This window comes from Xiphophorus hellerii, chromosome 9, assembly GCF_003331165.1.
Source record: "Xiphophorus hellerii strain 12219 chromosome 9, Xiphophorus_hellerii-4.1, whole genome shotgun sequence".
Taxonomy (NCBI): domain Eukaryota; kingdom Metazoa; phylum Chordata; class Actinopteri; order Cyprinodontiformes; family Poeciliidae; genus Xiphophorus; species Xiphophorus hellerii.
In genome coordinates, this window is record NC_045680.1 from 27,840,620 (window position 1) to 27,864,890 (window position 24,271).

At 37.2% G+C, this 24,271-nt stretch overlaps 1 protein-coding gene across 3 annotated transcripts in view; it reads right to left on the minus strand.

The window, feature by feature from the left end:
• Positions 1-24,271, minus strand: part of naaladl2 (N-acetylated alpha-linked acidic dipeptidase like 2) — a 421,085-nt gene that overhangs the window by 233,926 nt on the left and 162,888 nt on the right. For all 3 annotated transcript variants that reach the window (XR_004340546.1, XM_032572669.1, XM_032572668.1), the window contains 3 exons: positions 19,462-19,638; positions 18,310-18,487; positions 17,078-17,239 (listed from right to left, as the gene is read on the minus strand). Coding sequence is in view for 2 of the 3 variants with exons in the window: in XM_032572669.1 (XP_032428560.1) it covers positions 17,078-17,239; positions 18,310-18,487; positions 19,462-19,638 (517 nt within the window). In the remaining variant the exon portion in view is untranslated. The remainder of the gene's footprint in view (positions 1-17,077; positions 17,240-18,309; positions 18,488-19,461; positions 19,639-24,271) is intronic.

Below are 24,271 nucleotides of genomic sequence, written 5' to 3' on the forward strand. Positions count from 1 at the left end.
TATCGGATTAAAGCTCACGGTTCTTACAACTTATCTGTCAATGGACTTGAAGACAGACTCTATGATCAAGCACTTTATGAATGTGCTACCAGTCTGGAATTTCATTCTTTAATTAGACACAAAATATCGTGGATTTCCTAGCTTGGATTACTGTATAGAAATTATAGATACTATATACAAATAGAGATACTCTGTCTAATGCATGATTATAGTTTAAACTTGAAGAGTTGAAAAAATGAAGAAATTTGTGGTCTGAACGCAACATGTTAATGTGTTCAAACTATTGTACACAAACACAGTAAGTATATTTATCGACTGTACTGTTCAGGTAAGAGACAAGTTTACCTCAGATGTGCATTAAAGAAAAAGACAAAGATATCATAATTTGCTTTATCCTTCACAATTTCTAATTTCTTTTCTTCCGCCTTGCTTTGAACAGATAGATAGAGTGATAGATGTGCCATAACTTTCTCCAGCTGATCAGAAACAAAACTTAAGTTATTATCTTTGAACCTAAAGAGGAACAATTTAGAGTCAGCACAAAGCTTCAGCTATTACAGCTGGAAACTAGAGATCAGGCTGAAATCTGGGCGTAGTGATGAACTCTGACCTGAACCTTCAGACAATCACAAAGTCGACCTTCTATCACCTGAAGAACATTTTCAGGATTAAAGGACTGATGTCTCAGCAAGATCTAGAGAAACTCATTCATGGGTTTATCTTTCTTCTCATTGATTGAACTGCTCTGTTGCTGAAATGAGCTTTATGAAACTTGATTGACTGACTGATGAATGCTGTTGACCATGTGAACTTAAATTACTCCAGTTTTTTTTTCAGAGCTGAACAACTTTATATCTATCAACTAGTACTGATTATAAAATATTCTAAAGCACATAAATATATATATTCAGTAAGTTGATTGAAAGGAGCATTAGTCAGTGCATCAGAGTTAGTTGCAGAGTGAAATCTAAAATGTGCATCATATTTTGCAACTCGCAAAGTATTCTGTTGCCTTTTCTCATATCTTTTTATTTTTATATGCTTTTCCCCTAAAAATGCTTGTCATGGTCTGTTTCCAAATCTGCTATAGATGTTGTATTGACTAAAGCATTCTGACAGGAATTTTTGAAACATTTCCACATCTGTCAGCTGACTTTTTCCCTGTTGCTATGATTCAGACTGTAAATCCCAAATGTTTTCTTAAGACAACATGAAAAAACAAAGACAAGGAAGTTTCTTCCAGAGAATTTGAGATATCTTACAAATAAAATGGGCTATCTCCAAAGATTTATGAACACAAAATGTCAACATCAGGGATAGATTGCTATGGTTTTTACACTGTGGACTGTGAAGCTTTGCGACAACATACAATGCAACACAACTTATTGTAGTTGGGCTACAAGCTTAAAGAGAGAAAGGGGTGTGCAAGAAAAAAAATCTGAAATAAAACCATTCAGCTCAGCAGTTTTAATTTCAATAAAAGATGAGGAAGATCACATGCGTCAAGACAAAGACGGCTCAAACTAATGGAACCCATTGAGCCAAGAGAGAGCTCCCAACAGGAATGGCCAAGGGATGCAATTTTTCATTCATTTAACCTGCACCTGTCCACAATAACAGGATTGTAAGTAAAAATGTAAGTTGTGGAGAATTAGACCAATGGAGAATCTTGTAGAGGTTAAAAGACTCTACAAGACTAAGAACTATTAGAATTGACCTCTTTGGAGACGAGGTAAATTCCTTGCAATGTGTTTGAAACCACCAATTGAAAAAAAGAATGTCTCTGCTGCACTTTGTGTCTTACTCGACCTCACCATGTTTATAGATGCATTCTTAAGTAAGCTCTGCACTGATGGAAACATAATTCTGTCATGCACTTTAGTGCTTGTTGGACATTCTTGGACATGTGAAGCATGTCCAGTGAAGCTTCTTCCACTGGTTTAGAATTTGTCACCTTCAGGGGTATTAAGTTCCAGAAAACTTATTTCAGGTGAAAATGTTGGAGCAACTGTTGCTTATTAAGAGGTAACCACTAACCAAAGGTTCCAGCCATATTTTCCCATTTTTACAGCAATACATTTATTTTTACAACGTTGGTCTTACTTTTGATGTGACTATGCTGACATGATGTTGGTTTATCATTTTACAAATCTTTTTGTGAAATCTTCCCTTTATTGTATTTGGGGTAGTGTTCTATTGACAGATTAATGTACAACATTTATGCACACTAAAAGATGTTGAGCTTGTCAGTTCAGGTTTGATGTTGTTCTACAAGGAAATGATAGTAAACACACATCTCAAATATGCAAATAAATCATTGAATAATGTTTACTCCCGGGTGAAATCTGAAAACATAAATTTGTCACTGCCAATAAATAAATGTTCTATTTCGTTTGGTCAGACTTAAAGGGGAAGTATTATGTGTTTTCCAGGCACATAGGGCTATTTGATGGCACAATCAAGTAACTATGTCAAATTCACTTGTTACAAATATACAATAAATAACAAATATGATCTAGAAGAAACTTTACTTTATAATTTAACACCATGAAGTTGGGCTTCTGTCTCTTTAAAAACTACTACTTTTTCTGAAACTCCGCTTTCAGGAAGTCATCACAACATGGCTTCTCTATTAACACTAACACAATTGTTACCACTGTTGCACTGAGTAATACCACCATGTGTTTGCCAATTGCTGCTGGCTAGTCTGAAGGAACTGATTGAGGGCTGCTCCGAGAGGCGGAAGCTCGGAAACTTGGAAACTACAGCTCTGTGGAGGAGCTGGATCTTGAAGAAGTGCTAGGTCGAACCAGGTGTTCATCACAGCTGAACTGTTGCCATTGGAGACAAAATGAATATTGTAACTCGACAGAAAGCTCAGAAAATGGTAAATGGCTACCGAGGACTCATAATCCTTCACACCACATTTAGTTATTTATTTTCACACACTTCTGGATAGCAGCCACATGCCCTCTGACCTCACCAGCAGGCAAGGCAGGTGAAGTTTTGCCCAAAGACACAACAACAAATGCGGACAGAGCGGAAATTGAACTGGCAACCCGATGATTGCGGGACAAACTCATACTACCGTCACCACAGTCATCCCACATTTTTTTAATATGTTATGGGAATGTGAACTGAGCTTTTATGACTGAAGTGATGTTTCTTCAAACTGACATTATGATAATAAATAAGATATGACACATGTCACAGCTGCTGTGCTGCAGAGAGTTTACATCAGCTTTGGCATTTAACCTTAGACAAACCTTTCAGTCACAGTAACCTAAATAGTAAATTGTTAGATTTTTGGCAATGTATTTATTTATTTTTTTGCAAAAATGTCAACCTTTTTGTCTTTAACCACTTACACACATTAAGTAAATTCCAAACACTGGGCACAAAAGCCAAAGTTAATTTTTACTTCGTGTTTTGAGTATCTCATAAGATCTTTTTTTTTTTTTTTTTTACCCCTCCAGGGGGTATTTTTGTGGGCTCTAGTGTCTCTTATATGACTGGGCTGACAGGAAACGGGGAAGGAGAGGGGGGAAGACATGCGGCAAATGTCGTCGGGTCAGGGATTCGAACCCGCGACGGCCGCGCCGAGGACTCAAGGCCTCCAAATACGGGTCGCGTTAACCGCTACGCCACCACGGCACGCCCCCTCATAAGATCTTTGTCAGTAGAAGAGCCTGCAAGTTGTTCCTTTGCATCAAACCACAATCTTTACTCAACGTTGAGTAGGGAAGTTCTTCAGGCCTCTGATAAGCACTGAATTGGCACACAGGATGCTGACACATAGCATCAAATGATAATCTATCTATGCCAGGGGTCTCAAACTCCAGTCCTCGAGGGCCGCTGTCCTACAGTTTTTAGATGCGCCACAGGTACAAAACACTGGAATGAAATGGCTTAATTACCTCCTCCTTGTGTAGATCAGTTCTCCCAGTTTTGCTAATGACCTCATTATTCTATTCAGGTGTGGTGCAGCAGAGGCACATCTAAAAGTTGCAGGACTGCGGCCCTCGAGGCCTGGAGTTTGAGACCCCTGATCTATACCTTAAAAAATTACAATATAGAAATTCTATGCAGTTATCAGAAGTAGAAATGTTTTACTCAAGACAAGGAAGTAGGAAGAATTAGAGGGCTGGTTACTGGAACACCAGAACAGTTATATATTGAAACACAGGAATAACTTTAACCAGTTCCTTTAAAAGTGACTGGATTATTTCAATTAAGTCAGAATTGAAGATGAATAACTATTATATGCATAAATCTGTATATTACCATTATCATCAACCTGATATGTCCAGTTGATACACATCAAGTCAAAACATCCACAAGACGTGTAAGGTCTCCTTTTACAGAAATGCCCGTCTCCATTTACTCTTATTATATTGTATTCATATTGTGCATTAAGACAAGACGTCTCCTCATTGCAGACATGAAGATTTCAATGGGTTGAGTTATTTTGAGTTTCTGATCCTTGTAACTACTTGGAAGCCTCTTGCCACTCAGCATACTGTCGATATTCATCCACAGAGTGTTTATTTCAGGCTAGACTCTCACTCAGTGGCGAGGCACTTCCCTCTGTTGTCTTGAAAATGTGCGAAGACATCGAGGGCTCTTCAACCTCTCTCTCTCCTTTTGACTTGGTAAAATAACAAATGTCCCAATGCTTTTCCTCTGAACGTCCTGCAGCTGCATACTCAATTGAGTTGATGTTTGGGTTGATGTCTGCATTGCTGATGGGTTGCATTTAGCAGTAGGAGAGGCTGAAAACCCCAGAGCCCTGTCACTGGTTTTGGAAATCTAAAGATACTCTATTGTTCAGCACATACAACTCTGTAGCTTTATATAATTATATATCCATGTTGGTATTTGCTTGTTGTGTCACTCAGTGGTCCCTCCTGCTTGTGTTGTTTGCATGTTCTCCATGTTGACATCGGGCCTCTTGTAGTCTCCTGTCTTCAAGTGTTTGTGCCATTTTCTATGTAATCACTCTCCCTGTATACTCAGCATGTCCCTCCATGTCTAATACATTATAACTGAATCTTCCTTTGCCTTTTTATAAGGTTTTCATTATGTGTGGATTGTCAGTTTGTAGGGAATGTGGCCCAAACTCCAACTGATAACAACCGTGGGGGTTGTACATTGGATTTTTTACCACAGGAGCAAAGTCAAATGTAACATCTGAGTCAGTTATTGCCTCCTTTCATTTTCATGATGTTTGTTAAAGATTGTGAAGTAAAGCCTGGCTGTTGTTACTGTTATTGATCTTCAACCACTACTGACCAGGGGAAAGACGAGCTTCAATTTTGCAGCTCACGTGACATGGGATAAGCTACTAAACTTCTCTACTCTTTGAGAGTTTACCTGAGGTTTTTGTGTAGATAAAAGTAAAATTAATTCCCAGGCCCACAAATTCAAATGTGTATTTTTTGGCGCAGGCAGTATTGACTGCAGCAGCAATTCTAATCACTTTTTTTTTTCTCTCTTTTTGTGTAAAGTTGTTAAAAAGGCTTTTTCCATCTCATGAATAGAAAAACTAATCAAATAGCAAAAACTAGTGTATTCAAAAAATGCATTTTGAATAAGAGATAATGGTACAAAATATAATGAAGAGACAAGGAATGATTTATTGAGTTTTGAAAGCAGGACTGATTGTGATTTAGGGAATGCAAATTCTTACATCTGTTCTCCCGAACCAGTCTAAGAATACTTATTTTTTAATTTTAGTTAATGTGGAGCTATGAAAGTTTTTTTAATGTGAAGTTTCACAGAACACCCCACGTTGTAATAAAGCTGGCTCTAATAAGGACTGAGGAGTGAATACTAAAAGTTCTCCTGCAGAGAGATTCAATAGTTACAAACCCTAGAATATGGCAATTAACTACACTGAAGATTAAAGCTCTCATCAAAGCTTACTGGGCTGTAAGTAGCAGACAAATCTCATCGTAACTTGTTGGGAGGAGATGGTGTAAATCAGGCCTTCCTGGGCATAATGCTGCAAGGAAGCAACCACAATCAGAGGAAAAGAAACCAGAGCTTTATGTTGTATATATGACAAAGTAAGAAAGTAAAAAAAAGTACATATATAGATGAATAAAGTTTCAATCATCCAACTCTAATGCTTAGATAAAGATCACTCTCTTATAAATAAATACTATTTGTGTGATTTAATATTAATATTAGGTGCTGTTTTTTATTTTGCTCCATTCCACTCATTTGTTTCAGCTATCCCTAATTGCATGAAGGTGACCCATATTTCCTTAGATTCAATCAATTTAAGGCAGTTACAATCATAACTTAGTTGCAAAGTTATGATTGTATCATAGTTACAAATCATAACTATCCAGAAGTACAGCACAGCATCCAAAAGCAGAGGGAATAATTGTCCAAAGGCACAACGCCTCAACCCAAAAAGAATTATAGACAAGTCTGCAAAGTTGTGCAATTTTAGGATCTGCAGTTACCCAGCCAGGATCCTGACTTAAAATCATTGAGGGCAAAAAAAAAATTAAAGTGATGGCAGGGTCAGGTTCTGTCTCAAAGACTTGGGGTTCGTCACCAAAGATTAATTATCAATTTACCGGTGGAAAAATGAAAGAATTTGTTGAAGAATCAGAGGAAAAGTTTGATTGTTGTAATGCTTGTAACATGTTCTGATATATTTGCTGTCAATTGGAGTCAAACAAATAAATTGAACTGTATGTATCAATGTATTTTTTTTTTATTGTACCTTGTACTTTATAGCAACCTAAGTCGAGCAAACTGAGTATGGAAAAAAAACAAAAAACAATCCAGATTTATGGAACTGCCCGGGTGCATGAAACCAAGCTCATTGCTTTACACATCCCAATCAATGTGAAATTGAGTGCACACTCCTCCCTTGACACTCCTCCATTAACAAATGCAAATCGATCTAAATAAGCTCTCTATGTGTGATTCTCCTCACTACATAGTCTAAAGTCCTTAATGTGTCAGTTGGAGACGCTTCTAAAATGGGGCATTTACTCAAGATTCATTTATGTTTTATTTGCAAACACAGACATCAATCAGTGATGTCCACCACTTATATGCGTGACATACACACACTGATTTGTAAATAAATGCAGATGTGCTCTGAGAAAAGACTGCAGCTGCAGTTATTAAACTTTATGCATGTGTTTATTCACAAAAATGCTGTTTTGTGAACTGATGCACTCAGGAGCTTTGTAAACTCTTCTGAACTTCAGAATTTCAGCCAGAAAAAACAGGAAGCCACTCAGTTTGAGCATTTACTGAGAAAAAAATCCAAAAACAAGATGATGTCCTCATTGTGCTGACAAGCAGATCTTCGTTCTGCTCTGGTGCCGATGTAGCAATTTACTTCCAGTCGATCGCTTCACTTACAGAACAATGAGGTCACGAATCAGACTATGGTTAATAATGGGAATCAGAGGTCGCGTTAGACTTTTTTGTTCTCTGTCATCTTGACCGACAGCATTTAAAAAAAAATTGGCCATGTACTATTTTTACCCATCAACTTATAATCACATTAACATCAGCTATTTAGCCGCATTTTTTGCGGTTTAGTTAATATTCACTCAGTTGAACCATGAATCCAGATCCCATCATACATAAAGCAGATGAACGCGTCTAACTTTTTCTCCGTAGTGACAAAAACCACTGACTGTGGCCCCAATAACTTACAATAAATTAAATTAAGCGACTCTGCTTAAATTACTAGCACTTCACCTGCTGCGGTCTGAACGCAGAGCCTCACTAATTCCTCCTGGTCGCATCTGCAGAGAAATCTGCGCTGGTTCATCAGTCAGTTGGATCTGTCTGATCCAAACCGATCAATTGAACCCCGCAAGCTTTTTACCCTGTGTGGTCCGAGATAAACATCCTGACATTTCTGTTTTAAATTTATTTTATTGATCTCATGCAGTATTTTAATTTTGTGAGAATTTTGAATTTGCAACATCTTCCATAATCAAAATTACAAGAAACATAGGCTTAAGTTATTTAATTTAATGTGTAATGAATCTATGAAATATATGAGCATCACTTTCAAAGACAAGGTTAAGGTTGTCTTTGAAACCTTAACCATGATGGTAAGGGAAATGAAACTGCACAAAAGGCTAAGTAAATATATATTTTTTTCAAATAATGTGTAGAAACAGATTGATTGCATTATTTCAGCAACTGTTTTAAAAAAGAACGACTCTGTCTTGATGTTTAACATAAACATCATAGAAACCATGTCTATTTTCCAACAGTCTGTGGTCAGAGAATGTGTATCATCAGAATGAAGCTAAGTGTTAATTTAGCAGTAGTCATATACTCTCAGCAAAAACATCATCTTTCTCTTTGAGTCTTTTTTTTCCAATCTGTAAAGAAATGAAGCGAGGCGGAGATATGTAATCACAGTCGTTTGTCTGTCTGCCCGACTAACTGTCAGCAGGGTTGCACAAATTCCATCAAGCCGCAACTCGTGAAACATAGTGGAGGACAGGCAAAATAAAAAAAAAAATAGATATTTTACTGGGTCTGATGATTGTTTCGCAACTTCAAAACAATGTCTGTGCAGCAAATGAGCTGCATTCATATCTATAATCTTGGTCTTGCTCTTTTCTGCACCAGTAGTATGTGACCCTAGTATGTGATATATATATTATTTATATCACAGTAGTATGTGATATATTTCAATTTTTTGTTTTACCATATCGCCTAAAAACAATAAGATTTAACACAGTTTCCACTGTGAATATTAATGCGTATTAATGGATATTTGGTGTTTGAACCATTGAAATAGGCAGTTACAACCAAATATCGGGCCACAGCAGACAAGTGTGTTCAACTTCAGTCCTCAGTGGCTGAAGTTATGAAACTTTTAGAAGTGTCTCTGAATCCAATGATCTTTCCTCAGTACACAGTCAAGTTCTTCTGTCCTACAAATGACAGACCCAGGTGTGCTGAAGCACAGACACATCTAAAAGTTGGAGATCACCAGACCTCAAGGACTGAATTTCGACTCCTGTGTCTTAGAAGGACAAAGTTTAAGATTGGGGACAAACATGAGCAAAATTCTGTCTCCAAAAGTCAGCCAGTATACTTCAGAGATTCTGCTACTAACATAGACATTTATTGTAGGCATTATATACTGCTTTCAGTGCTCCAGTTATCGTGTGTTGTATCTTCTGAACATGCACGGAACCTACTAGCAACCAATTTCAGCTACTTTCTTACTGATGTGCTGCCACATAAAACTTCCTGTGGTGTGTGTGCGTGTGTGTGAGACACTCTTAGAGGAGCTCCATTCAGAAAAGAGCAGTAAATATTTACGTTGTTAAAATCCCCTCAATACTTTATGAATTCGGCACTAAATGTTTCACTCTGGATTTTGCTTTTCTAAAGCAAAAGAAAAGAAATATATATATATTTTTAAAAATCAATAAAATTGGGGAGTGCCTTGGTGGCGTAGGGGATAGCGCGACCCATATTTGGAGGCCCTGAGTCCTCGACGCGGCCGTCGCGGGTTCGACTCCCAGCGACATCTGCCGCATGTCTTCCCCCCTCTCCTTCCCCCTTTCCTGTCAGCCTACTTTGAAAAAATAAGGGACACTAGAGCCCACAAAAAAGATCCCCTGGCAGGGTACAATATATATATATATATATAAATATCAATAAAATTTATCTTTGTCTTGATCCTCTTCATCATCCTCTGTAGCTTGATCTCCATGACGACTGTAACTTTCTGCCCTCAATGTGGCTAAACTTAGCCATTTAATCCCCCATCAGTGAAGTGTTTTCAGTGATTGTCTCTCTCCTACCTACAGCTGACCGTTTCTGTTTTCATTTTTATTCTTTCCCATCTTCATGTATTCTGCTCTTCATTTCTATAATGTGTGAATGACTTTATGAAGACACCACTGATGTAAACAAAATGTGTTTTTTATATTGCAACTGCAAATGTTTCACTTGTAAATGGTTATAGTGCAGCTCACCGCCTGATAGGAAACATAAAGTACAGTGATATTGATGCACATGTCATGTTGAAATGGTTCTGCTTCAAATTTAAGTACCAAAAACATTCATATATTGAGGTATCACATCTTCAAATGTGTAGATTTGTAATTGCATATCTCCATTAGCTCACATTCAGGCAGATAGTCAGAGGGCCTGTGCATGATGCAAAATCTATTCAAAATTGTTTATATACAGTTCACACTGAATAAATGCTTATTGCCCAAATAACAGATGCTAAATTTGGCCTTACACATCAAACATCAAGTAAAGTGAAAATCTGCAACTTTGTTGTTTTTTGTCATCTGCATAATATTGTTAGACTTCTAAGTGCACGATAAAAAATAGAGGTGCATATATAAAGTGCAATTTATCTGTCACAAGTACCGTATTTTCAGCACTATAAGGTGCACCACATTATAAGGCGCACCTTCAATGAATGGCCTATTTTAAAACTTTTGTCATATATAAGGCGCACCGTATTATAAGGCGCATAGAATAGATGCTACAGTAGAGGCTGGGGTTACGGTATACATGATGGAACTGCGCTAAAGGGAATGTCAACAAAATAGTCAGATAGGTCAGTCAAACTTTATTAATAATTACAAACCAGCGTTCTGAAAACTGTTCATTCCCAAAATCAATAAACAGTTGTTTTATTATTTTCCCCGAGGTAAAGTCAGTGACGTGGTATTTTTGTGACACAGTTTATCTTTTAACAACAGCAAGGTATAACATATAGTGGAAGGGAACTTTTCCTTGATTCAATAAACACGTAAAAAACAGTTTGATACTGTTACGGCAAATCAAACATTAGTTCAATCACAATATATATCCACTTCCGCACCTTTGATTCGTTCATGTTAAATTCTCTCGCTGCTGCTCTATTCCCATGTCCTACTGCGTGACTGATCGCCATGAGCTTAAACTCTGCGTCGTAAGCGTGTCTCTTAATAGGAGCCATTTTGGGGTCTTTACACAAAACCCAGCGTGCACCGCGCGCTTCTTTTTCTACGGGGGAAAATGAAGTCGGCGGCTGCTTACCATAGTTGCGAGACCTGTTGTGGCTCAATATTGGTCCATATATAAGGCGCACCGGATTATAAGGCGCACTCTCGGCTTTTGAGAAAATTGAAGGTTTTTAGGTGAGCCTTATAGTGCGGAAAATACAGTAATAAGTATTTAAATTGTATGTTTGACTGTTTAAGCAGATGTCCTGAATGACTTGAGCTCATTTGAAAACTAGATTCAACTGAAACCATTAAATGGGTTAAATGTGATTAATTAATTATTGAAATAATCGTCAAAAGAAGTATACATAAAAATGCCATTTGCTTAAAAAAACAAAACTCACAAAGCAGTAATAAAGCCAAAAATTTATGATATACAGTATATATTATATATATATATATATATATATCTTTGTCTGTAAACATGTTCTACCCAGAACTCCTCTAGTGGTAGTTTTAGCTTCACCTGGTTCAGATACTATTAAAGATCTTTTTCTTACTAATTATCAAAATATAAAAAATAAAAGTCAACAGATCAGCTCTACACTGCATTGATATTAAGTCAAGCAGAAAGGGCTGAGCCTCTCAGATGTTGATGCTACAAGGATTATTTTAGCTGGAGACACAGCCTTTGCTATAAATGATCAAGTGTTCAATAAAGGAATTATGTGTTATTGCGTTTTAGACTAAATAAAAATCAGTTACAATGTTTAACTGGTGCTGAAGCTTACTAAGCTCCAGTTCTATTTGCTTCCACCAAGACAAACTCTTAGTTGACAAACTCTAGCAGTCAATTACTGAGGTAAGTGCCACGTTCAAAACTCCAGAGTTTTTTTGGACTGGTCAAATAACAGTAAAACAATGCACTTCAACAGGAATGAAAAGTCAATTTCACATGAGAATACCCCAACCTGATTGTCTATCTTCAAAAAGTTTATTTTAAAATCCCTTGTGACAGAATTGAAGTATGTCATGTCCAGCTTCAATCTGTGCTCACAGCTAATTATTTAGCCATAAATGCCACTTCTAACTAAGATCTTTAACACCTTTTAATATATCCAGGTGGTGTCAATAAATCTCACTGTGGAAGCTGAGATTAACTCCAATTTTCCAGCTGCTGGTTGGGATGAGAAATCATTTGATTAGGATTGTGAGGCATTCATAAGCACCACTGTGTTCAAACTACAACTGAGACATCTGCTTCAGAAACACTGGGATAAATAATGCATGTGTGGTCAAATAGTCCCCATACATAAAAACGTAGAATGAAAGACAAAACGTGAATGAGATGCTTAATGTCGTAACATGTCCTTAACTTGGGTATTGGCTGTTGGGAAACCAGTTACAACTGGCACCAACACCATAAATGATTAAGGACTGCAACCTCTTTTGTGGAAAAGCCCAATGTTTGCTACATTCCATTATTATTACAGGAGAACTATTATGGAAAATTCACTTTTTGCATGGTTTTGTACCATTTTTTTCTGTACTGCTTCTAGAAACAATCCAATCACTAAAAAGAATCATTCAGCTATTTTCGGACAACTAGTAAATGTATCATGGTGTCTGGAAAACAAGCCATTTCAAAAACGTCAATTGAATGTCAATTGAAACGCCATTTCAATAGACATTGCAATCGGCAGGAGGACAACAGTTAGCTTGAGGTGATGACTTGGCCTCCAAATTCTCCAATTTTAGATCCAATCATGCATGTATGGTGTGTGTTGGAGAAGGGGGTCCAATTCCTGGAGCTCCACCACACCTCTTCCAGAACTTTAAAAAATCTTCAAACATCTCATTGTCAGATAATGCTGCAAACGTTCAGGGGTCTAGCAGAATCCATGTGTTGATGCATCAGGGCTGTTTTCAAAGCAAAATGAAGACCAACTCTCTGTTAGGCAGTTTGTCATACTTCATGTATGACAAACATGTGCTGTAAAAAACCTGTTTGGTGTGTAAACATAATGTCCTAATGCGTCATTCATGTCCAAGAGAGTGAACCTCAGTCAGCCCTTGCATATGTTTCAAACATTTATTCATGCTTTTCTTTATATTTACATTAATAGTGACTTGATGAAGCCATCTCATGTCGCCTTTACTGCTATTAACATTCAAAACATCCCTACTTCCTCTAAAGATAGCACATGAATCGTATTTTGCCTAATTTTTCATTTTGCCCAGCCTTTATATTTTTTATACCACTTAAAGCAAAAGTGAAAGTCCATTAGCATTCACTGGGAGGGAAAAATATGTTAATGGCATTTTAATGGGCCAAATGCAAACCTTCTCTGTCATCACTTACCCTGTCCTCTGTCTGTGTTTTCATCTGTCCTCTTGTTTCTCTGTGCATAAGCTGTTCCTAGGCTGCAGACTGGGGGCAGTGAATATGTAGCCTTCAGGCAGTAACAGCCTGAAAATGTGAGGACTTAAAAAACAGACTTATCAGATTACATCACATCTCCTCTGCTTTCCCACCCCAGAGTGTCAGTGAACTAATGCTGTTTGCATCCGTGTGGGGGTGTGTGTGCGTGGGGGTGTGTGTTTTAACAAGGCCTCCTCTGAAACACATAAATGTCCTCATATACATAGCAAATTATATACAGCTACTATTCCAACAAATAACTTTCTCATAACTGTGTAGTTCTGCATTTTTGCTACAAAACCAATTATTATTATTATTTTTTGTTCCCATATCTGGTGATATTGACAAAGCGTTTTGTTGCCAGTGCACACCTGAAACAGTCTGATTGTTTACCAACACTGGATTAAAATATGCATCTGTCTGTATAGAGTAAATATGCAAACATCTTGCCTTATTTACTGCTTGGTCTTTTTATTTTTGCCTACAAATGAAAAGAAAAAAAAATCAAAAATACCAACTTGCATCCTTTTTCTCAATTGTGACATTGCAGTGATAATGATGGTAAATATTAGATAAGTGATATGTACTGATGGACTAGTGACGTGTCCAGGATGTGTCCTGCCTTCCACCCAGCATGGAGAGGGGAACCGGCTCCCCTGCGACCTCTGGAAAAGCAGATATTGACAGTGGATGGATGGATGGATGATGGATGATGGATGGAAGCATGCATTTTAATCTGAAGTGTCAATCAAGCTAGACAGGATGTGCACTGACAGCTACATGCTCTCAGGATATATTAGAGACAAAGTTGGGTGTGGTCCACATACAAATGACGAATTGTAATTTTCCAGTCAGACCTACTACACACACCACTAACCCAACCCTAACCCATACAGCAGTTGTTGAGATCACAGAGAACACAGCGATAACAGAATAGTTTGTGTTAAAAATAGTGTTTTCCGACATGTTTTCCACACACAGTCCTGGACTTCTACATTATTTGTACACAGAAAGGCGTTTTGGTCTATAGCTTACTTATGAAACTTTTGGATTATTGGTACACGGTTCCTTGTAACCTACATGTGCCAGGGCAGCGTTGCTTCACAAAAAAGGAAAAACTGAAAATGGAATCATGAATGCTTGACGGACATTTATGAAATCAGCCTTGTACGTGGTATCGAAGTAGACAAGTCCGTGCTGCATAGAAAGAAAATCTTAATCAATTAAACATTATTTCTGAGTCATTATAATGCTGAGGTTAAGTAAACAATGCATGATGCCAACTAAGCTGCACCTCCTTAACCCTGAAAAATTATTGCATTGCATGTGGGAAAATCCCTGTTTTGATGCAGCAAAAAAAGTTAAATCATCAGTAGTTATTCAGTATATACCCAAAAAGATATTTCAGATTTTTTTTTTTTTTTTTTTTTTGATTAAATGATGTGCAGCAGTTTCAGCAAAGCAAGAACGATTGGTTAAGCAAAATGTTAAAGGTTCACAAGCTAAACCAGTACAAGATGCCGCTGTTCTCCACCGAGGACTTTGACAAACTTCTCCAGACAATCATAGTGATAGAAATGAACATTCACTGAGTTGAAGTAAATGTGGAGGAAAACGCTGAATATGGAAATAAGACAACCGACACACAGCACCACAGGAAACCTCCCTGAAAATAAACCTCATCCTTCAGATCTGGGAAGACATTTAACAGGTGAACCAGCCTGACCAGCAGAGAAACAGGGAAAAAGCAGCCATAACAAGCGACATCAAGGTTAAATCACAAGAATTTCACTGAACAACAAGTCCGTTGCACCTCAACAAGAATCCATGAATGACTCATCAACTTCAAACACCAAATGCCTTTCTAATGAGATGTGCTATACAAATAAACTTGACTTCAGGCCATGTTGGATCTTCTTGCTATTTTGGCTATTCTAATCTAAAAACTGTTTTCTTCCAACAAAATGTCATGTTCTGAACCTGTTTTCACTGACAGGATGCTGTTTTTCTGAAAAATGTCTGGAACCAACCAATTTACAAATATTTTCATAGAGGAATGCAGAACTACTAACATACAGAATTTGCTGGGCTGCCGGTATCTAGGAAACCACTGGTTGAGAATATCCATATTATCCAGATAAAAAATATGTTTGGCCACCTATTCAGAACCTGCAATTATTAATCAGAATTAATCACTAAATACTAAATATTTTTTTTCCTAAAGTAACATGGCAGAATTTGTTAATTTTGAATAATTATCTGGAGTGACAGACATTTCTTGGACAGGTTGCTTGTATTGACAAGCAACCTTCAAGTTATTTGAACCTGAATTAGTTTCTCTTCAAAGAAGATCTGCATTTTCATACCTCTTTGAAAGAGTAAAAAAATAATTAGTTACATAAGTGTTGAGTGACAAATTAAAAAAGTAAAACCTGCTGTTTTTCACTTTGACACAAATAAAAAAGTGTTTTTTTCTTTGTTTTTTTTTAAACTGGCTGACAAAGAAGGGAGATTGGGAACCTAAAATAAAAAGCACCAACGGAAGATTTATCTGGGAAACGACTGTCTGTTCCAGTTTGATTGTTCTTGACTAAGTATGTATCTATCCATGCAAATGCAATCATTTCTCAGCTTGGGATAATCCTACAATCCAAACAAGAATTAATTCTTACAGAAACATCTCTCCAGTTTAGTCAAGCAAAGCTGTTTCGATGTGCTCCAACTTCATTGTTTCTTTACTTGAAGTTAGTAAGGTCTTTCTGTCTTCAGAACGTCTTTTATGTGGCTTTATAAATTTGCCTACTTGAGTGTCTGCTTGTTGCTGCCAACTAACATCCAGATTATTACATGACATTACGTACAGTAAGAAATGAAAACAATTGAGGCAAATCTTACAGATACAAAAAGACCGAAGACATACTGGAGCTCTCAAAAGTATACAGAACACTTTAAAGAGCCAAACTGGGACTATCAAATACCAGCTTACCGTATAAATAATTACATGCTTATATATAACTTCAAAACTATTTCCAACTGTGATATGAGCCATTAAATTGCCAAAACAATTTGCCCATCAATTTACATCATTTAAATTTATAAACAAGTTTATAAATTGCTTTGACAAACAGGTGAACAATGAGAGTCTCTGAAGTGGTCAGTAAGTTTCAAACTGTATTTGAGCAGCCAGTCAGTCCCATCCAACATCAGTGTATGACCTCATGAATTTGATGCTGGAGCAATAGTTAAAAAAACAAAACACTGTTTTGAAAGCCATCACAGAAAGTTTAAAACTGGTGTTACTGCAAAGGGCAGGCTGATGTCACGCAGAAAAACTCAAAGATTTTGATAGACACATGCTAACAAGGAGAGAAGAGATGACAGGTGAGGATGGTTACCTTCAGGAGTCGTTGGAACTCATGTTTTTAAACTAAGCTTGAACAACAATTTTCGGCATACAAGAGACAAAATGTGGCCTGTATTTGTCTCTCAATTATCAAAAATTAAACCTAATTATCACTTGCTCCTTTATACGGACAACTCTGAATACAGAGTTTGAGAAAACACTCCTCAATACTTTATTTTAGAGTCATTAGTAAAATTTGCCTTTGTCTAGTCGACATTCAGATTGCTCTGTTTTATTAAGTCTTATGTGCCATATGTATGTTGTCTGACTGTGAGGACAATACAAACTTACTTTTGGAGAGCATCTATCTTGTCAGCTTTGATTCCTCTGAGCAGCTCTTCAAGCAGGTCCAAGCTTTCAGGTGGAGGAGCAGTTGGACGTTTCGAAGAAGTGTGGATGAACCAGCCAACGAGAATACCAAGGACAAAAATTCCCACCCCGGCAAGGAAGTATCTATGGACAAAATTGGAGAAAGGTTTCAGTATAAAACAGCAAAGAGGAACAGGAAACTGTTTCAGGTTAGCTGACATGATGCGAACGATAAGACCAAGAGAAAAGAAGACAGAACTCTAATCAGAATATAATGATAATACTCAGATGAATAGTCTTTCAAAGGGAATTGTAATGAATGCATTATGTGGAGCCAGGGTATGCATTTAGAAAAGTCATATCGCATGCAGAAAAGTGAGCATTGTACTTCTGCTATTGGTGGTGATATAGACTTAACATCTGCTGACATCTGAATTGCAGAGAAGTTATCTATGAATTATTAATGCAATGTATTGTTGCGCTGCTCCTGTTAAGTGTTATACTGAATAGAAAATCCAGAATGTTCTTTCATCATTCAAAATGGAAAGGTTTTGCTTCACAGTGAAGAAAAAAGTCTATGATTCCTTTCATGAGATGTTGCAAATTTACCAGCTTAATCAGATTTTGGCATGTTGCATCAAGGTTGAAGTGGACTCATCAAAGAGGTAGAGACATCGAATGGACAGTGAAGGTTTAATGAAAATAATGATGACAGACAAAACTTACAAACAGCCAGATGAACACAAAATGCAGGAACAATAGACTGGACTAAATGACTAACAGGTAGCAGGTGTGAGAGGAGAGAGAGAGAAAGAACATGGCATACAGGGCGAGGGAGAGTACAGCAGGAGAATTAAGAGAAAAAGAGAATAACGAGATACAAGGAATAAACAAATATAATAAACTTGAATCACTACAAACTAAACTAAAGTGAGACGGAAACAAGACTTATCTGACCAAATCAAGAAACTAAGGAATACACAGCAATAAACAAACCTCAAAACAATGCAAACAACCCAGGATTCTGACAGATCATTATTTATGCCTACTAAATAGATTGAAAATATTCCATAAAAGTCATAGAGCTAAATTATTTGCATGCTTTTTGTATTAACCTGAAAAGCTGTGTTAGCATGGTATGAGATGAGGTAACATTTTACCGGTTGTGTTTTCCATTAATGCACCATAATACAGTAAAGCTGCTCTGTAACTACCTGACTATGAAACAGTGAAGTCGCCTTTGACCTTTGTGGCCAGTCGTCCTGGTGAAGTGAGAGATGTAGTTGGGATCCTCTTGAAGTCTTTCAAAGCGTCCATGAGGTGAAACTGAGACGGAATTCTGGATGGGTTCCATGAACTCAGGGTCAGGGTCAGGGCCAGGGTCTGAGCAACCTAGAGGTCACAGTTCACATAATGTTTTTGCTTTTTTTTTTTTTTTTACATTAAGGTTTCCATTTCTAAATAAAGGGAAAAGAAAAGGAACAAAAACAGCAAAACAAAAAAGAACAACAAATCAGATACTATGTTATTCAGGGACGATGGGTTATTACCAATCAGGGTACTGAATCAAACAGGGATAATTTAAAAAAATGTGTACAGAAATATACAGTTTCTAGCTCAGCATAATGTTTGAAGGACTGAGGAAATTAATCATGTTGGGTTCAATCTATCCTGATAAGTATTAAAACAAAGACAATGAATGAAAAAAAAGAAATTAATAACAAATTAAAATGAAATTTACATTTAGTTCAGACAACTAGATAGTAGTCCATTAATGGTAGTAAAAAATAAAAAAAATAGATGTAGTAAATGTAATAGTTTTAAATTTCTTATAAATGGTCTTCCAACTGTTGCAGCTTTTGTCAGAGGAAAAAAAATTGTTCAAGTGACTCAATATTGTTTGTTTTGAGATCCTGATACATATTTTCAGAAAATATTTTCCTCAGCCTAATCAAAAGTATGTGGGATCTGTGCTACAGATCTGTACCAACTGCAACACAAAACTGAATCATATTTGCATTATAAAAAATCATGAATCTTACTCATCAATGGGTGATGCATATTGCATGAGGTTCAGCCCAGCCTTATTACACATCTCAACAGCAAACAATAGAGCATAGATAATAACTTAGGTTAGGTGAATTATGATGATTATTTCATTTTCCCAATAATTGTCTGACAATGCGCAGTTTGTGAATTCTCAGTGCAGTGAAAGGTTTTTATAAATGGTTCATACACTCGGTTTTATTAATCTGACTTCACTTGGAACATTTATTAACTAAATATGAGCTGAAAGATTCACAACAGCTTAGCCTGGTTAGGCGACAAACCATAATTATAACAGAAAGATGGCAGTAATGTCTGACCTGATCTCTGGCAGTCGCCATGCTGCATCTGCGTGCGCTCGCTGCTTGGCCCTGCTTCCTGCAGCTCCTCCTTGTCCAGGTCCCAGTCGAGTTCCAGGGATCCAGAGCAGCGCAGAACCTCTCCATCCAGTGGCCCCGCCTGGGCATCACACACCTTCCTGTAGGCCATGAAGTCACCTGGAGCATAAAGACACAAAAACAGACGTTTATTGCAGCTTTTTTAGAAGCACATGGTCACACTGCAGGCTGTGATGCTCAATTCAAATTTGTTGTTTACTTGGATTCATTTTGCGTGGTCATTTACATTTCCAATTATATGTATCTCCTGAGTGAACTGCAAAAACGAGCTCAAAGTGTCTCGCATGCACAGTAGAGGGCGCAATAATGTCACACTTAGCAGGTGTGCTCAGTGGAAGTAAAGGTGGATGCTAATGGTGGAGCATATTTTGGGATTTTAAAGTTGTTGTCCAACCAGAGCTAGCATATTAACAACTTAATCAACATGATCTTCCATGGTTGTTTTTCCTTCTGCTTCCATGTATTAGGTGCAGAACAGTGAGGTTTGTCGAGTTTCAACAACGTTCAGGCCAGGTGAAGATGACCTGGCCGTACAGACACAGGTCACATTAGAAGGGGTCAGATATCACATATCCAAGTGGCCTGAGCTGCATTTGTAAAAATGGGATCTGTGTTGTTCAGACTGTCATGTAAACATCAGGTACAGGTCACATTAAAGCAAAAATATTGGATTTGGAAATGGAGATCCAGCTGAGTGCCATCTCATTCATAACCCATATGCTGTAACATAAAGTCAGCCCAGACCTTTAGCTATAACAGCTTCAACAAAGGGACCACGCCCACCTACTTAGAAACACACAAATAAAAACTCCATTATTTTTCCTGCACCATTTTTTACACTTAACATAATGTATTCAAGCAAGTGCCATTCTCCTGACAACCATAAAACTCTCCTGTGTTGGACTGTCAGACAGAAGTCTGCTGCATCCCTCCAGAGAACACATCTCCACTGCTCCATAACCCAGTGGTGGTGTGCTGTACAGCACTACATTCGAAGCTCTGCATTGCTCTCCGTGATGCAAGGCTTGCATGCAGCTGTTCAGCCATGAAGCTCCCTACACACTGTATTGACTATGCAGAAAGTCGGCATCCTGAGTGCGTTGGGCAACTCAGCATCTCTTGACACTTGGGATTTTCCGTGGCCTTGTTGCCGTTATCGCTCTCCTTTCCATGAAAGGAAACTATATTTACCAATATATTACTGGAAATATTTCAAAATATACAAATAATTGCAGCTTTCCATACATTAAAATATATTAAAGATGACTATGTGTTTATATGTCCAAAAATATAAATAATTTTATATTCATTACCAACTACCATAATTGATTACAATTTATATGGGAAAATGTTTGGTAATATATGAATAGATATATGAGCAGCATATATGCATGTTTTGTATTTATCCATATACACTTATAGGGTCTAAACCAATATATTGGAGAATGTAAATACTAAATCTCATATATGAGAATATATTGTTCAATGTAATGAATGATATCTTCCAATATACTGCATCGTATCTACGATATATTTTTGTTTTGTGAGGATCCACTTTGTTGTAACACCACTAACAGTTGACTGTAGGGTATTTGGTTGTTAGAAAACCTTTATGGCATCCTATTATGGTACCATGCTGGAATTCACTCTTATTGCAAATCTGTTTGATCTTATACATCTGTGGACATGGAGATCATTGGAAAGACCGAATTCAATTATTTAGATGCTGAAATGAATATTTTTGGCAATAAAAATATTCATTTTTATGAATCTTGGATCTTGGAAACAAACTAAAATCGTGACGATCTAAACTATAATAAGTTGCCCTTCCATATACTAATACAGCTAAGAGAAGTTGTGTTTGGCTAAAGGACATAGATAAATACTTAGCAAAGTGTCAGACATTAAGGAAAGTCCTGTTTGTGTTTTGACCCCAGCTACTGGATCATTAAGGTTTTTGTTGAAGCTTTCCATGACTGACATATACAAAGACAATTTGTGGTTCTGCCAGGCCTGAGCTGCATAAAACCTTCCAGCAAATGTCTTACTATGTCTTTAAGCTTAATTGTGCTTTTTACGTCATCCGTCGTAAAGCAGACTATGAAAGGGCAATTATATTCACTAAATATAAAACAAAGTGGCGTAAAGAAAAGCTGCTTCTGGCATTTAAACTTAAAGAGAATGGCTTTGTAATTTTCACTCCGGCACAGATACATCAACACCAATGTTCTTGTTATGAACATTTCTTTGTACTTAAGTGAGGTTTTGTTGAATTAAAACAAACACAAAACTGCACAGCAACTGTGACTGATACCAATTTCAGTTTAGGTTTGAAGTGGTTGCCTCAGAAGTGCAACTGCTAAACCACTCCTATATCTGGGAGAAAGAACTGAAAAAGCAAAGGTAAAATCCTGTAGAGAAGAGTGGACAGAGTAAGGTAAGGAGAAAAACACACATCATGAGAGACAAAGACAAAGCAAACAGATGAAAACAGGAAGGCAGAAGAGACAAGGCAGAGAGCTTATAGATGAATGAGGGAGGGTAAAACGCAGAGAGAGGAGGTCTGGGAGTTCCCTGGCATCAATCTTCAATGCTCCACCACACTTTCATTACTTCTAGCTCAATGCAGATGAAAGCTTCTCTCACTAAAATGGAACAAAAGTTCAGTGCAGCACTGACCTCCTGTTACAAGCCCCACACAGTGCAGATAGCATCACCTTACTCCTCTCACAGCCTGGGAGAACAAAGCCTGTTAAAATGTTTTACCATTATTGTCTGCACATGTACGTTGGCTTTGCAAGAGTTCACCGTTTTCCAATTCTCACATCTTCATTAAAAAAACAACTTAAACTAGAAAGTGTGCATTTCCTATGAAAATGCAAGTGTGAATGCTCAATGCTCATGGTGAAAATGGCAAAAGCTTTTGAAGCCAACTGCTGAAGACTTGCAGAAAGGTGCGAAATAGTCCACGCAGAGTGAAAAACCCAGGTAAAAGCCAAAATTAGCTAAAAAGCTAAAACTAGCTAAAATACTAATGATAGCATCTAGGATACCACTAGTATGCTGGGTTACAGTAATTTATTCCATGCAATGTAAAAAAAAAAAAAAAGTAAAACCTAAAATTTAAAAAGGACAGAAATGTTCCCCTATTCTTCCTGATAAAATCGGTGGGTGAATGAAATCCATACCTTTTACGGTTCCTGAGATATCAACATTTGTTTGGAGGCATCGTTTAGCACGGTGACTACAAAAACATGCTACATGCATGTTTTCGTACAAGCAGAACGAAAAAAGCAATGTCAAAAGCTCAAACTATTCCCAGGTGTAAACTGCCCAACTTCAAAATGGCCACTGCTTTGTGTCCTCCATGACAGCCCTGAAACTGGATGACTGATTGTCATTAATACGCAGGACCTAAAACATCTACTGTGAAACACGACATTTTATATTGTAATTCACAATTTTGCCACAGGATGGAACGGTTTCCCCCATGGGGTGAAAAATTCTTTTAAAAAAACGCATCAACAGATGAAATATTTGTGTAAAATTGCTTGGTCCACTTATTACAGTGTTAATAAACCATTTACCATTCAGTCTGTTAAAAGTGATTGTCTCATCTCTGGGTCCTTTTGTATGCAAAAAAAAAACAAAGTGATTAATTTTGCTAATATGGATATTATTAATTAATCAAAATGACACATCAAAGTCCTGCCCCTAATTAATAAGACATAAATAATAAGAAGAATGTAAATACATAAGTTTGTAATAACTCCATTCATGTCTAACCCTAAATAAATCTTAATACACACCACACCTCTAAACTTAACCCTAAAAAACAGAGTCCCTCACTTTAGGGTCAGGCTTTGGGTCCCAAAAGGCCTTTAGGCTCTCAGATGATCAGTAAATGTTCAAAAGAATGTATTAAATAGGCAACATAAACATTAGAAAATAAATGTGGCTTTTTTGATCAGCTACCTCTCATTTTATCTCTGTTAGCTTCCAACAGAATGACAAGATGGTGTGTCAATTCAAGCCTTCTTACTTACCTCCTATTCATAAAGTGCCATCACACCAACATGCTGATTTTACAGTCAAAGACATTTCCCTGATCAAGGCATATCAGACATAGCATGAAAGTGGGGGAATATTTTTCTCAACCATTTAATTTGACACAACCTCCTCAGCTGCTTTAGTTATGGAATATGAAGCGTGCTGTCAATCACGGCTCTCCAACACCGAGGCACCAGCAGGGCAACGGAGCACCGAAAATTATTCAAATTTCCTCATAAATTAAACATGAAAACAACCTTAAAAAAGCCACTTACTGTATAGATTTTCACATCATGACGAAAACCTAAACAGATTAAATAGTAAGCCCAACTGCCTTGTGTGTTTCACAGCAGAACTGTGAGATAATATGAGTAATAATACTAAAAAAAATAATAAAAAAACGTAAAGCCACACGGGCTGATCTGGGTAACACACTGTAATATAATGGCATGACAAAGTGTATCCATGGAGACTCTTTACATTTTGTGCTTGCTGGTTACAGTCAAGTGCTAGTGGGAAGCCAGACAGGCTTGTCTTAAGTAAAGAATTGTGGAAGTGCAAATGTATTCTCTGAAGCATATTTTGGATGTCTTGATATTTTTATTTAAGGTTGAATTCTCACCAACCTGTGGAAAAACAAGTAAACTGGATAAACCATCTGTTCCTGCTCCTTCTTTGATTC